Genomic DNA, 16936 nt, shown 5'->3' with positions numbered 1-16936 from the left:
AGGTAAAGAGGTTATAATTCATATCAAGTAATGGTAAATATTGCTTTCCTTTACACACAAAGAGAACAAGGGTAGGTATATCACATCTAATTTTAGACCCCGAACCAAAGCCTTTAAACAGAAGGGTTTTTCTCCATATTCAGCAAAGGAATATAAATTCCTAACTGCCCTCTAGTGTGCTTAAGTGCCCATTTTTCTTGACTGACCAGTGATGTAGTTTAGGGCAACAATGTTCCAAATGCATGCATCAAAAATAAGGTGCGATGAATTTAGGCCAGAATCCCATCACAATTCTGTGACAGAAATGGGTGTTCAATCCAGATTATTTAAGCCTAAAGTCAACAATGACCTCCTCAGTTTCTACAAGAATGGAAAAGAAAAAATGCAACAACAAAAACAAAAGAAGAGAGAAAGATCTAGTTACATACCTTGTATTTTTGTGATTTCCCCAATACATTTGCCAGAGAAAACATAAGGGAATGATCATTAGGTATTAACTCCAGGGCCTCTCTTCCAACTGCCTCTGCTTGAGCTAGATTGCCTTGGAGCCCACGCAGTGGAAAAAGAGAAAGCATCTTTTAGCACAGCCTTACTAGCTACTTTTCATGCTGCAAGCACACGTATTGTATGAATTGCTGATTACATGCATTTTTAAAGAAAACCAGGTATCTCAAACACAAAGAAATGCAAAGAACTGTAGAAGAAAATAACAGAAAACATCCATTTTGTTTTCAACAAATAACACTTTCAAAAGGACAAAAACACAGGTTCCAAACTTCTGAAGTTTGGTCTGTAATAGGAACATGCCTGCACACTGATGGCATTTCAAACAAGGATCAGAAATTCAATTTATGGGCTGGATTTTAAACAATGCTCTAAAACCAGTGAGCTAGAAGGTATTCTAATATTTATGAAGAGTATCTTGATAGCTGCAGAAACAGCAGAACTCCTTTTGGATAAATACAGATAAAACTCTGAGTTCAGCAGGACATTGAATTATTAAAATATTCAAATGGGCTTATACCTGTGTTATCAAGCAATATAATCATATTGTTCCAAGCCAAACTGTGCTCTGGTTTCAGAACTGTAGCGTTCCTCCATGCATTCAATGCATCTATATGGCGATTCAAATCCGCATACTAAAAAGAAAGAAAACTCCAGTAATTTCACCCTGATTTACTATCCTATTATGGACTAAAGGTACTAAACAGTTATTAGCCCTTCTCATATCATTCTGGTAGAGCTTGCTCTTATAAACAAAAATAAGAAATGTAAAAAGCACACTAGGGTAGTATAGAAGATAGACTGGTATACATTAACATTACAGTTCCACACTGTTTTTTCTCTGGTAGGCAGGCTCGTTTTCAAACATTTTTAGACCAGAAAGAAGGGGATGAAAACCATCCCGCAGTTTAGAAATCTATAGAAGATTATAAGTAGACATTTAATATAAATATTTCCAGGAATCTATTATTTTTTGCATGGTTCTATCTACTGTCTAATAATCTGTTGGAATATACCATGTAAAATGGTCTAATATTGAGGAATTATTAAAATTATCTCTTGAAAGATCACAATCTACATATTTGTTTTGACATCTCTATAGGGAAAAGTAGCATTACCAAATGTGATATGGAAGGAATTATAAGAAAAGCACTGAAAACAGGAAATCACACCAAAGTAAACAACAGATAAACCAGAATAACTATAAGCATTTAAAAGCACAGCAGAATTATATGCATGTGCAAACCACTCTAATACTGATCGTTTATTCAAACCACTCTAGTAGTGATCATTTATTAAACAATACTTACCAACCGCCCTAAATTGTAGTAACAGTCTGGGTATTTTTTTCTGTGTTTAATTGCTGTCCAGTAGCTTTGCTCTGCCTCTTCAAACCTTCTTAAGCTGTTCTGTACTATTCCCAGATTCATCCATGCGGCAGCAAAATCAGGTCTGCGTAAATTGGAAAAAAAAAATAAAATAAAAAGAGAGAGTGATGATAATTGAGTGTCTAGAACAGAAGTTCCCATTGTACACCATTTCTGCTCAGCTGGTAAAAAACACTGCTTAGTATTGTTCTGAACATACTGTATTTGTACAGCCAAGGACAGCAACTCTTCTGCTTCCTGGAGCTCATTTCTTTCCTTCAGAATATTTCCGAGGTTGTTCATGGCATGTACGTATTTAGGGTTCAACCTAAAATTTAAAATTTAACAGATTATTATTATGCATGAGACATTTCCATATGCAAATTGTTAGCCCTTCATCTCTGCAGTGCATGTAAATGAATACCAAAGCATTTTCTCTTGGTTAAACATTAAAGCAATTTCAGGAGAGTTCAATAAAGCAGCAAATATTTAATACCTTACAGCTTCTCTGTAGTATTTGATGGCAGCACTTTGATTTCCTTTGTCAGCCAGGTTTTTGCCAACATTGTAGTGTACCTGAAAACACGGATGAACATTTTACCACATGCTGTACAGTCACATATTTTATGGATTTGTGTTGCTGAAAATTATTACTCTCAATAGATACTGTCAGTATTTATGTCAATAACTGCTGTTTTTTTTTTTCTGGCAGGTGGATTTTCCATGTTGGACAATTTACAGAATGAAAGCTGTAAAAAACAAAATCTTAGGAATAAATATATCAGCTTACCTGTTCTAACTAGTTAAGAAAGGTTATTCACTTCCTGATGTTGTAAATGAGGCCATTGCACAGTCCATAGGACTCTTTGTATGGAGACCTCTTACCCTTCATTTCTCTTATTTGTCATGAATAAGTCTGACTCATTCAAATCCACCACAGCTGAACATAAACTACAGAACGAAGTATTGATTAAACTTTGCTTTCACTTCAGTGTAATCCAGGAGAAATTTGATATAAACTTAAAAACAACCATCTCTCACCTCTCAAAAGACCCAACTATTTTTGTTTCCCTTCAATAATGTATTTCAAACAGCATTTCTGAAACAAACAAACCAACAAACTTTGACAGCGTGTTGGAGACTTCGCCTGTTACACATAGTTGAAAATAAGGGAAAGGTCTAGAGTTTTGGGATAACTACAGAGAAGATCCCTATCATTTGGATTTATGGTAAGGATTAGATAGGAATTTCAGGATAAACCTAAGGGGGAAGACATTTCAAATCCTGTTTTAAGCCTACTGCCAGAAAGCTACATTACCTGGTCAAAGGAATGCTCAAGTTTAGAAATAAAAGTACTGCGAATACCAACAGCTGATAATAGACTTCTCTGCAACTTGATCCGAATTCATGCTTTAAATTACCTTACTATTTGAAATCAAAATACATATGCTGCATCTAAAACAAACTTATACACTGTCATTATTTCCATACCATGAAAATCTGATTTAAATCTCTTTAAAAAACACTACGTGGAAATTCTTTTGATTGAAACACATGATGATAGGTTTGTAACAAATTTAGATAGCTCTAATTCACCCTAAACATTCAGAAAAGGATTTTTGTCTCGTGAGTCCATCAAAGTTTAAATTCTCATTGTGTTTGGCACAACACCTGGGTCCCATTGATCCAGCACACACAATTATGTTTGAATTCGACTCTTATAGCATTTAGTTGTCAAATACCACCTGTACATGACTGTGAATATACAGTACCGTGCCACCAACAAATCAAGTTCAAATCACGTTTCATGCTTTCTAAAATAAGTGAAAAAGCAGTTTCATTGGTTTTAAAGATGGTAAAAAGTGCTGTAAGGCTTACTAAGCATTCACAGAAGCAGCTCCTCGGGCTGTAAGATATAAAACAGCACAGAGATTCGGCATCTCATAAAAGCAGCTCTAGCACAGCTTCCGAGGAAAAAAATAATAATAAAAAATTCAGACATTTCCTTCATACATTCAGAAAAAAATATGGCAAGGCCTATTCCTAACAAGTAACAGGATGGTACATTGATATCAAGGCACAGCCATTTATAAAAGTCACTTCACTGTGATTAAAAAAATAGCATAGCTTTCAATGGGGTCGTTAAAGTAAAATAATACACCCCAAAAACGTTGCCCAGGACTGAGCATTATTCGCATCTCTTCAAGAAATTGTTCAGCACACTACAACGGCGTTCTTAGCAAACTGGATTGCTTTGATTATAGATGCACTGAAGTTTGCAGACTCAAAATCTATCCAGAGATAATTAGGCTATTAAACTTTGCTGCGCTTCCAGATAAAAGATAACTTTTAGCAAAACAGAAAAAAAAAAAGTAAAGGAAGCAAACTAAGGCTATACTAACCAGATTCAGTTTCTTTCTCTAAGCTCTTACAAATGTCTTTTTCTTCACGTTGTACATTTTGAAGATGTCATAAGCATTACTGCAAGGAGGGATTTGATTAAAGACTGAAAACAGAGCATATGAGAAAAAAAAAACCCCACGACTGTGTATACCACCCACTCAGTCTTAGAAACATATGTTTCAGTTGTCTTCTGTTAGGAGTCAGTCAGCATTTCACTTTCAGACTCTATTTTTGCCTCAGTTTCTTATAGTGTGGAACTTCTTATGGTCCATTTCCATCTAAAAGAGCAGCAAAAAGCATATTCTTCTCATGTACATAGAATGGTTTAGCTTGTAGGAACCCAAAAGATATCAATTCCTTCAAGTCAGTACGTCAAACAGAATATTAGGAGTACATGTATGTTTTGTGAACTGAATTAGAATGATCTATTACGGAATTAAAACTGATATCAAAGCCATTTAAATAAACTACTGCATATTAAAACAACCTTCTGTCCTCAGACAGAGTTTCTGTGTGAAAGGAACAATGTTTCTACACGATTTTCCAGAATATTACGTGTTCCTTGTTGCATACGCCTCCCACTTCCCCTCGGGAGAAATTGTAACCTTAGCTCCTCTCTATATGGTGACAGAGAAGGAAATAAGAGAAGAATCACAGTAAGCAAACTAAAGGAAACCCTCAGCCTATCATAAACCTCCAACAACAGAACAGCTTCCAAGCTAATTTACGGGGGCTAAACAGGCAATAAAAGCTTTATCTTAAGAAAAGAATCAGGAATTGTTTCTAAGCATACAGAGTCGCTGGAAAGATGCAGGTTACTTTAGTTATACTCTCACATCTTTCACTTCGCTGGGAATTAGACAGAGATGTCAAGATCAGCCTTTCGCCCTACTCTCCTCAACCAGGTTTACAAACAACCTGTATGCCCTCTGCTAAGCACAGGGCTGTAGCTCTCCCCGATCACTCCTACAACCCCTATCTATCTACACAACACGGGGACAGACACTCCCCACATACCCACAGGTGGGAAGAATCTGGCTTTTAAAAGTGGCAGGTCAGTGTGATGCTTTAAATTTAATCTCCAGAAACATGGCTTTAACAGATACCACCCATGCTAACCTGGGAGAGGATTTTCCTTTCCTGATGAAACATTTAAGAACAGAAATACCATTTCATTACTAAATGAGCACTGAAGATAGACATTAACTGAAAATGACATATTACATTATGCCCACTTGCTCCTTTATCAAACTTAAACAGGTAATTTCTTCTCAGTAATAGTTCTAAAATGAACATTTCTCAGAGATGCATAACAACACAGCATTCTCTGCAGCAAGGGCCATTAAGAAAGAGCAATATACTAAAAATACCCCATGAGAAAAGCTAGTTGATTTCAACAGACATGCCATGTTTAAAGTCAACATAACCATGGCATCATGGCCTAGCAATAGGCTCTGTGTTTGTCTGCCCTTAATACCTCAGTGGCTCTAAGATGTCATTATAAAAAGATAAAAGCATTGTATATTATGGTTAGACGCACACGGTGCTTGAACTCTTACTCAAGTGTTTAAATGTGCACACACATTAAAATAAGGAAGAAGAAAAGAAAAAGGAACACATTTTCCCTGTACAAAGTCATCATCAATGTCAAACCAATTTCTTGTTCCACCCCTGCCCTATTTCCTGCCTCAAACCAGCATAGGAAGAAACTGAAATGTGGTATCATCTAGGAAATACATGTAGTGCTCAGCTGGAGCACTGATTATCGACTGGCTATTTTATTCTCTCCTCCTCACTGCTTATGATCATCTTTTCAACAAATACAAACGTTTGCTGAAAAGGATGGAAGCGACGCACAGATGTCAAACTTTGTACAGAAACACGCAGATGACTCTGCTCAATGCCTGTTGCTTCCATCAAACTCTCTTCTCTTTCCTCTGCTACAGAAATTCTGTTTTCTAAATAAAACAATGCTTTCTTTCTTTCTTTCTTTCTTTTTTTGATCTTCCAATGTTGTTTGTGCAGCTAGTATCTTCTAAGGGTTCTTCTGCATTACTATACTCATACACAAAGCACCTGACAGCTAAAACGTTATCCATGCAACAAAACATCAGTTAACCTCTAAAAATCCAGCCTACAGCATTTAAGGTATCCTTTTCAGAAGATAATCCCCTTTTAATATCCAACATAGAATTCTCAGTATCTAAAGGAAGTTCTCTCTAGTCAGCTTCATAAAACCTTAAACAGCAGTAAATCTTGTCCTGTCACAAAGATGTTTTACAAGGCTTTTTAAGAAAGTAAGTAGCCTTAAAAAAATCTGCTGCTCATTTGCAGTATGAGAATAGATTGTCTTTGATAAACCTCTACCTGTGATAATAAGAGTTTGCATGAAGCATCAGGAATAAAGCTACAGAATTACAGGATCACAGATCTGTAGGGTTCGGAAGGGACCTCCAGAGATCATCGAGTCCAACCCTCCTGCAAAGCAGGCTCCCTACAGCAGGTAGCACAGGTAGGTGTACAGGCAGGTCTTGAATATCTCCAGAGAAGGAGAATACACAGCTTCTGTAGGCAGCCTGTTTCAGTGCTCCATCACCCTTACTGTGAAGTTCATTCGTATATTGGTCCAGAACTTTCTATGCACACCACCTTTAATATCTCAAGGCAGACTGGTTAGCAGCACATTCTGTTCAGAGTATCATAAATCCCTTGCTAAGGATTACAGAAATCAACTTGGCATTTTGAACAGTAACTTATTGCAGAAAACACCAATGACGAGCATCTTCAGGACAGGAATATCCTTTAAAATTGAAAGGGAACAGTGTATAACAACCTCAGAGTGAGAAGCAATACAGTGATGTCTAGAAATAATGAATGGCACTAGGATGAGGGCGAAATCTCACAACCTTATGTATACACAACTGAGGTGGTTCTGAGACCTTCTTTCATAACCAGTGGAGAGAAATACACAGAATAGGGTGCAGTCCTTCTGCCCTGCATTAGTCACGTAGCTCAAGGTGATGATAAACCATGTGATAAAAGGGACAGTTTCTCCTCTCGAGGTATAAAGGGAACCTGACTCACTCAGATGAGTGTCTAAACCTAAGGGGATGAATACCAAGCCAGTAATCTGATATGGTCAAACTACAGTTAGTCTTTTATCACAGTCTGTAATCTGATATTCTAATTCTTCAACAAAGCACTTCTGGATTAACTTGCAAATGCACTGGCATCAATGAAAAGACACAATTAAATCAGCTGTGCCTTTCCTAAGCTACTAGCACTGAATTATTTGAAATTTATAAGCTATCTGTAACAAGTCACCATCAGAAAAGAGTTTATGTAACTGTTTACAAAACTTGCTTCAGTAGAGAAAAGAGTGGCCTGGTTCTAACCCACACTAGCGCATATCCCCACCAAACTCTAAGAATTCAGTCTAAGGGAGATGTTCAAAGAATGTGAGTCTGAAACTAAAGAAGGCACTATTGTAACTACTTGTTACTTAGAATTACGTTAAATTTACCTTACACTGCTCACATATAGACAATTTGGAATTGAGAAGAGCCGTACTACAAAAACTGCAGGTCTTGTTGGTATCTGGGAGACACCTGGAGATATTGGAACTCTGCTACAAAATGATATTAAGGCATGACTGCTTCACACAAATCAAAGTTGTTTTGAGACAAATAACAAAAATCTTATCACCTGAATTCCATCTTTTGGTCTGAATCATCCTTCCACTGAAATAAAGAGGCCAATGAAAAGTCCTGTGGAACTAGTTTTAAATCAAGTCTGCAATTTCTTGATAACCACAGAAGATTAAAATAGAACCCAGTTCCAATTTTCACACTGATCTTTGCCAAAGTTGACTAGATGTAGCTAATCCAGGATGAAAAAGAAAAGAGACTGACTCTTACCAATGGGTTCTCTATTGTTCTTGGCTAGTCAAGTTCTTTAATACTGCATTTTCAAAGTTACTCTCTAAAGAAAGCTGGAATGTGAGTCTATAAAAGCCTCCCTGTTCACATACTCATGCTCGCTATTTGTGCAAGCTGTCACTAGTATCAATACAGCCCAGGCATGTCTACATAGCCTAGTGTTGACAAACACAAGCTCGTTTTCCCTGTACACTCGCTGGCTTTGAACCAGCTGCATTAGTTCAGTAGCTTGCACACAGCTTATCGGCTCAAGCACAGCACTGTGTGAGCACAGCTACACAGCTTCCCAGCCAGACATGGCTGGTGTCCAAGGACCTTGGAGCAGAGGCAAAGAGTGTAGATCTGTCTAAAGCACTCTTACCATAGCAGATGGATAGAGCTACACACAAAAAAGCAGACTGCATTTGCTCCATTTAGAGTACGCACTTGTCATTCAGTAGACAAGATACACTGAGGTCATCACAGAAAAGAAGATGGTTACTTACCACTGCCACAGTAAAATACAATAGCTCTTTTCCTATGTATTGAAATCAGAAATTGTTGAAAGACATAACTGTGTTATAAATACTGACCATCAATGCTTTTTAGAGATGACTTCTGCATATTTGTGTTCCAGTAGATGCCAAATTTGTCATTCTCTCCACTAAGTTCAGTGTTCACAGGTATCTGTTTAAATTCTGTATCTTGATCTGTATTTTCTATGTACAACTTTAGATTACAGAAATCTTATTTTATTAAAAAATCCATGTGTTGTTATTAACAAGCTGTGGATTCCTATTCCCAGGCTTACTGAAGATAATCTGCTCTAAAATTCAGACAACATCAGAGCCCTGTGGTATAGTCCAAAAGATCCCAGTCTCAGCTATTTAAGAACTGCTATGGAGTTCAGCTCTGCAGGCAGGCTAGATTCAGTCTACTATGCCAAACACTGATGTTCATTCAGTGAAAAGAAACATCAATCCCACCTCTGCCTTTTTCTCTCACTATTCTCTTGAAAGGAATATTGCAGTTTTCCCTAATGCCTGTGTCTGAAGCCTAGCTCAGCCACTGTAAAAGAGAAGTAGGAGCAAAGATTTTACTGCATGTCTTGCAGATACACAGATAATACATTTCTTTCTGCCTTAGCTATGTTGGCTATACATGCAACTGGAAGGATTCGAAAATCACAGTACATAAACTATTCAGGTGAGAACTCTACAACTTAAATTCGCTCTGATATTTTGTTGCAATAACCTGCAATTGTACAATCAATTCTTTTAAGAGATTTTATTAGCACATGATTTGACTGGATGCCCTTTCCTGAATAATAAATAATAATGAATAATAATCCCATTCTTCCTCTCCTTCCCCTTCCCCATCCCCCATGTTCTGAATTACAACTCACAATAATACTAAACTGTAATTTGCACTGTCTGCTATTTCAACTGAGTTAACGCCATCTTTTAAGGTGTCTGATAAGTCAATGTCACACTCCTGCCCCAGCGAAAACTGTGAGGTCTACTATATCACAACACAACGACTACACATAAGACTGCCTTAATTCCAAAATTCAAAGTATGCTTAAAAAACAGAAAGAAGAAAAAAAGGTTGGAATACAGAACCGACTTACTTTTGCATTGAGAGGGCATACAGACAGCGCGCTCCTAAAAAGCTGTTCTTCTGACCTCCACTGACTGCTGCGGAGTGCACAGCGCATAATGTTCATCAGTAAGATTCCAAGTACTGCCACAGCAAGAATTTTCTTAATGAAAGAGAGGCAAGTTAAGAATCAAATCACTCAGCTGAAGCACTTCATCATCAGCCTTACCGACTGTTTTGATGGTACCTTTTTCTTGGCTTGCTTACTCAAGAGACTAAATCCATATGTAAACAGAATGCAATAGCCAATACTGGGGAGGTAGATGACTCTCTCTGCAACAACAAATCCTACACGGAAGAACAGGTTGCTTGCAGGAAGAAAAGGGATAATAAGAAATCCCAGTCCCAGTGTAAGAATTCTGCAGATGAGAAACAAGATTATCAAATTAGCCACAAAGCTTAAAAAAGTGCATATGGAGCAGGGCATTCAAAAGCAGCGTTTAGGAGCCACATAAAAACATCAGATTAGGCTACAATAAGATTTTGACACTTCACTCTATTATGCACTCTTAAAATCTTAGCTATAATTACCAGAAAAGAAAACTTCATGTTTCAAAACTGGAAAATAATCCCATTAAACATTAACCACATAATTATGTAACTTCTCTTTTAAAGAAAGAGAGGTAAGAGAATTAATGATGAAAGCTACTTGTCTAGTTTTGGAACTAAAAAGACCATAAAAAAGGGGAAAAAAAAACCCAAAAAAACAAATGACAGGTCACTTAAAGAAATAACTTAGTTATGTTTCCAACTGAGAGTGTTCTTTTTTCCCAACAAAGATGTTAATAGTAGAATCCATTGTGTTTAACCACATAGCTGTCTACACCTACACTCCTTCCACAGTCAGTGGAGAGAGGCATTTCATCTTCCTTGTTTTAGGTATCTATATCAGGAATGAGCAACCCTCAGCAGGTTACTACAGAAGACAGAGAACTTAGACAGCTGAGAAAACTGAGACAAGGTAACTTATCCCTGCAAAGGATTAATGAACACCACACCTGTTTCAGGCCACAGAATGGTTGTTGTGTACTCAAATTTATCGCAACTAAATCTCTACACTGTATATACTCTATACTGTATCTACACAACAAATCTACAGTAAGGTACCTGTTAGTCTCTTTTCCCCCCTCACTGCCCGTGGCCTTCACTACTTGGTTTTTATTTTTTTACTAAAAAATGGTTCAGCAATCTTGGCTTAGTGAGTTTTTTTTTTTTTTTTCTAAAGAGTATGATGACACTTGTAACAAGATTCTACTTCTCTCCAAAATGATTTCAACTGTACAAGTTACAAATGAGTATGTAAATAAAGGAAAGGAAGGTTAGTCTTTGAAGAGATGCGAGCAAAGAAATGAAATTACACAGAAAGAAAAAGGAAACATTCAGTACTTTGAAAAACAGGATGACCTCATTGTGACTGAGCTGCTAAAAAATGTGAAGGAGCTGAGAATTAATTATACATAAAATACATGGAAACAGACAAAAGCTAACCAAGAATTAAGCTGAAATCCTCAAATGAGACAGCGCAGTTAACAATCCAAATATATTTTCAGTTTCTTTTGGTGAGGTACAAATTATTTCTTCAGTAGACACTATGGGTCAGTATTTTATTTATTAATTGTGTGACTAGCATTTGCACCTCCTGTCAAGGCACATCTCCCATTTTCATTATTGAGAGAGAGGATTAAAAGAGATGATGACTTAGAAGAAGTAATGTCAACAACACACTGCTCTATTCTGAACACAGATTACTTCTTACCACCTACAGTGCCATTTCAGGGGAAGAATAAGGCAGCCATCCATATTTCCCCCATCCGAGTGCTTCCCACTAGTCAGCATATAGTGATGGGCCCAAATTGGGATAAAATTGTAATGACGGCTATAAATATTTATTTGAACTGCATTTGCTAGACACTGGTTCCACTGAATTGTTAAAATTATCAGTACTGAATTTAACAAAATAATACTGTACTCAAGTTGTCCAGCCATTTAAAATTCATCACTGTCTCTTACCTTCTCTTATAGCTGTCTTCTGAGCACAGAGCTTGGCATATCAGGCCAATTAGGCAGAACCAAAGTGCTGCTAGTGCAATTATCCTCCAGTCACTGACGGATTTAATGAGGGGTATGCAACCCATTGACCAATCAAAACACAGCCACCAGGGACACAACAGCAACCATGCATTCAGCGAATAGTAGTAATTATAGTTTATAGCCTGTCAGTCAAAAGGAAAACAAACATTTATTTGATACTAAACTTAAGTGTGAAGGAAAGAAACTTTAGTTCTTTTCTATCATTTATGTTATTGCAAAACATTTCTTACAAAATAGGCCTTAAGTTCTGTTAGGCTGCATCCAGCTGTAGACCATATATGTTACAGCTGTGAAATTAACTTTTTTTGTTTTTAAATACAGCTATGAAGCTTTCCTATCCGGAGAAGGGAAACACGATTCTAAACCGTGCAACCAACATCCACTTGTAGAAAGAATTTCTCACAAAAGGAGAAAATGTCAAAAACCAACATCCTTCATTCCTCATCTCCAAACCTAGACTTCATACAGTCAGAAGTATACAACCAAAACATACTCCAAATGCACCAGAGCAGAACTTTATGCTATTTTCCTCAATTGTGAAGGAACAGATAAAGAGTCAAATACAGTATGTGGAAAAAGAATGAAAAATGCAGCAAAAGCTAACCGCAGGCAAGCATGAAGAAAGTCGTGAATAAATGGAAACACATTTCAATGTGTGCACTGCATACTAAATTGAATGCAAAGAGTATTCAAGGTGTAGGTTAAAAAAAAAACCCACAAACCAAAAGAGCAGAAAAATCACAAAAAGCACAAGGGAAGTGACACATCACACATCTCACAAGATAAAGATCGCCCATTTTGTTTCTTTAAAGCACAAAAGGAAATTTAATGAGATGACCAAGACAAATGTTCTAGGCATGTCAGACAAAAAAAAGGAAAAAAAAAAGAAAAAAGAAATCATCATCATAACTTACTCTCACAAACAAACTATCTGCAAATGAAGCTGGGTTGTCTACTTCAGTAAAAGCTGGTGGCCCTGTGCCCATGATCCTCCAGCGTATATAAAGTATACTAGCCCCTCCAGACATCAGAAGAGTTATCCTGAAAAGCAGCCCCTTCCTTAGCAGACCAGCATTCTACAGGAAGGAAAGAAAGAAAGAAAAAGCATTTGCAAACAAATATTTTTCTTCTTTTCCTTATTATATTCACATCCTCTTGGCCACCATTTCAGAGAGACATCTGTCTTACTTTTGCAGTTACAAGAAGTCAAACTTCACTATAGTGTCTCTCTAACTCCCTGTGTTACAGTGCTGTAGGACTCTCATGGAGCTGCCTAAAACCTGATGGTTGACATTAATCTAAGCAGCCTCAATAAGTCCTAAGAGAAGCAAATCGAAGGTGAGAGTTTCTCTGAAATTAGGGGTCATCTGAACCACTTTCCTCACCACTGAACATCTCAGAAGATAAAAACATTGATAGACAGTGGATTTTTACGTGAAAGTGTTGACTGGATCCAGAGAAATGTGGTCATGTGATGTGAAGTATTAGCTTTCCATTATTCATATCTTCCTCCTTTAGCCTGATGCACTTTAAATATGCTATTCCCTTTAAAAACCTGATAGTTATACATGATCCATTCTCTATGTCTTCCATAAGAGCTAGCATGCTGATTATTACCACCTATGATTGAAAAACACTGATTAGCCAACATCACCGTAATTATTTAGGAATCAATACTTAGCTTTTTCTGAAGACTAAGAAAGAAAAATCTTACTGAGCAATAGATCTGAACAGTGTCCTGGCTGAAGTTATTTATTCTCTAAAATGATGGAAAAGTTAAGTTTAAAAGAAATATTCAGATGAGTTTTTAATACTTGTAGCTGACAGTAGAATCACCATAAAATATTTAGTTAAATGCTTAAAGAAATAAGTTTATAATGGTGAATTTATGGACAATTTATGGACAATGGACAATTTATATGTCTTATTACAAAGTAATTACACAAGAAGTCTCATCCCAGGCTTAATATCATTTAATGGCACGTACAGCTTCCTAAAGGCCACACATCACAAAGCACGGAGTCTCTTAGTAAGCAGAATTTTAGGAGTGGGAGAAGTGTTACCATATGTCTTATTGCCTTTGATTTAGAGCTTACTGAAATCTGGCATCAAACTGAAAGCAGTCTCTCAAATCAAGAGGGCAAAAAAGTATGCAATTAAAAATTTATGACCTGCCTTTGAACAAGCCAAAACAAATGTAATTTAAATACACTTAAATGAAAAGACCAGAAAACATTTTCTTAGGTTATAGGAGATAAAATTAATTACTTTTATGTAAAGATGATAAAAATGCATTCTTTGTTTTTCTCACACAGACAGCACTGCTTAAGATCACAAAACAGAACTATATATTGCTTTGAGCTGTTCATGCTTAGAGAATAATTCTCTAAAAAATTTAACCCTGACATATTTCCATCACTTTAATTTTGAGCTGGATCTGCTTTAGTTCCCTACAACTCTAGACTCCTTCCTTTTCCTATGCTGGTTAACATTACTGTCATTATACAACTAAATTCTTAAGTATTCTTACTTGCTTCCTGCCTGACATATTCCTGCACCTCTCATCCATTCCTGCCCAAATCTATTGTTTCAGTTCTGAAGATTCCACTCTCACTTATTTCCCTACAAAGCTTCTCAAGAACACTGCCACACTTCATGAAGCAATTTAACAGTCCCATAGGACTTGTGCTACTTAGAAATATGAGCACAATTCTCTACAGTGAAACTACCCATCAGTGTAAATTCCAATGAACATCCCTATGCCTTGCTGAAGCTTGTGTGGGAGAGGCAAATGATTTAGCTATTTAACAGAAGTTATGTACAAGTAGTCTGCTGGTCTATTTGGCCGCTATCAATTGTTAACCTGGGACTGACTATTTTTTGTGATTTGCTAACGATTACGATCCCACAACGATTAACAGGTGTTAAATTCCTTTTGATCTAACATTAGATAAAGCAGCATCAACAGAAGTAGATATTTATTTTTTTATACAACAGAAGTTGTATCTTCTTTTTTGGTACATGACTGATCAGCAAGAATAAACAAAACCTCTAATGACTCACCTCCAATAGCTTGTCCTTCCGTAGTAATTTTTGAATGAACTCCAAAATATTTAGCTTGTTAATCACCAGTGCATCAAACACTGCATTCAAACCCTAAGCAATTAAAAAAGAAAAAAAGTTAAAAAAAAAAGAAGTAAATAAAAAGGAAGGTGAGGTAGCTACCCAAAAACCCATTTTAAAAAATACATCTTATATTCCACTTCTACATTTTACATCTTAATCCTGATTCCAAACAAGTGAATAACAGATATGTTTCTAATAACGATGGCAGAATGAGAAATTAAGAACCTGAGCTCAGATGAGTGGAACATCAGGCTATTGTAATGGGTATACTCCTGCTACATCTGCTACATCCACTAATGCTGCAGGGATACCATGTACCAGCAAACTATGCCCCATACAACAGTTTCAAACTAATTATCTGCTCTCAGACTGCTTTTCCAAACATTCTGCGGTGTAAACACAACAGTCTAAAGGTATGGCTTCTATTAAGGTGAAGGGTTTTCTTTAAGTCTTTTACACACACACACACACACGCACACACACACACTTGTTGAGCAGCACAGTATCTTTTGACTTCCAGCTTTCAAAAATATTTGAATATTTTTTAAAGATACATTGACTGCCACACAAACCAAAGGCTCAGAGATTTTATCCAGCTTGGAAGTTGCTGAAAAAAAATGAGCAGTTCTATATGACATCATCCACTACACATAAAGCTAAAGCATATGCTGTGCTCTGCAGGACTGTACTTGTTTCCTTGGGTGGAATATGCACAAATAGGTACAGAGGTAATTTTTTCAAGGTCAATGAGGTAATTCTGTTGAGGTCAATGGTAAAGTACGACTTCAATGTCCAAGCAATCACCAACCATGACAATTCATGAGTACTTAAGTCTACATCCTATTACAAAGTCAGTAAAAATAGTATCAGGCAAGGAAAGAGTTAGAACAAAGAGTAATCATCATAGGGAAGAGCGGAGATAGGCTGGAGTGTGGCATGGTTTCACATAGGGAGGTCAGTTGGCAATTACAAGGCTTTTGTATCACTTACATGGAGATTAGTAAGGTAAGAATCTTACTGAAATACACATTCAGCCTAGAAGCAATCTTTTTAATATACGATTTATCCTTTCATCCCTTTGACCCTTGTCCCTCAACACAAGAATAAATACCATCATCTTAGCATTACAAATAAATCCTACCAAATGAATAAAAAAATCCAAATCAAATAAAAATTCTGTGTCTTCTAGCTCAAATAATTACAAAATCACGACTCATAGGGATTGGAAAGGACCTCTGGATCAACTAGTCCAACCCCCCTGCTAAAATGGGTCTCAAAGAGGAAGTTACATAGAAATGCATCTAGGCAGGTTTTGAATATCTCAAGAGAGGACTCCACAGCCTCTCTGGGAAGCCTGTTCCAGTGTTCTGTCACCCTCAAAGTTATGTTTTTCCTTGTATTCAGGTGGAACTTCACCTGTTTCAAGTTGCCTGTTACCCCTTCTCCTGTTGCTGGACACCACCAAAAAGCCTGGCCCCATCCACTTGACTCCTGCCCATTAGATATTTACACATATTGATAAGATCCCCCCTTATCAGTCCTCTCCTTTCCAGGCTGAACAGTTTCAGGTTTCTCAGCCTTTCTTCATAAGGAAGATGCTCCAAACCATGAATCATCTTTGTGGCCCTTTACTGGACTCCCTCCAGAGTTTACTTATTTATGTTAACTGAAGAGCCCAGAGCTGGTCACAGTACTCACAATGAGATGTGGTCTCACCAGGGCACAGTAGAGGGGGATGAGAACCTCCCTCAACCTGCTGGCTATGCTCATTTTAATGCACCCCAGGATAGCCTTGGCCTTCTTGCCCATCAGGGCACACTGCTGACTCATGGGCAACATGCTGTCCACCAGAACACCCAGGCCCTTCTC

The 16936-nt window shown here is 37.2% G+C and overlaps 1 protein-coding gene across 2 annotated transcripts in view; it reads right to left on the bottom strand.

The window, feature by feature from the left end:
• The window catches only part of TMTC4 (transmembrane O-mannosyltransferase targeting cadherins 4), a 54268-nt gene that overhangs the window by 9961 nt on the left and 27371 nt on the right, over positions 1–16936 (bottom strand). For both annotated transcript variants that reach the window (XM_072347031.1, XM_072347022.1), the window contains exons 7-16: positions 15005–15097; positions 12856–13017; positions 11861–12063; positions 10038–10209; positions 9822–9953; positions 2368–2447; positions 2092–2199; positions 1815–1956; positions 1025–1139; positions 429–541 (exon numbers count right to left, since the gene is read on the bottom strand). In XM_072347031.1, the coding sequence (XP_072203132.1) occupies positions 429–541; positions 1025–1139; positions 1815–1956; positions 2092–2199; positions 2368–2447; positions 9822–9953; positions 10038–10209; positions 11861–12063; positions 12856–13017; positions 15005–15097 (1320 nt within the window). The remainder of the gene's footprint in view (positions 1–428; positions 542–1024; positions 1140–1814; positions 1957–2091; positions 2200–2367; positions 2448–9821; positions 9954–10037; positions 10210–11860; positions 12064–12855; positions 13018–15004; positions 15098–16936) is intronic.

This window comes from Excalfactoria chinensis, chromosome 1 (genome assembly GCF_039878825.1).
Source record: "Excalfactoria chinensis isolate bCotChi1 chromosome 1, bCotChi1.hap2, whole genome shotgun sequence".
Taxonomy (NCBI): Eukaryota; Metazoa; Chordata; class Aves; order Galliformes; family Phasianidae; genus Excalfactoria; species Excalfactoria chinensis.
The sequence above is the reverse complement of the archived record's forward strand: the minus strand, read 5'-3'. Positions and strand labels throughout refer to the sequence as shown.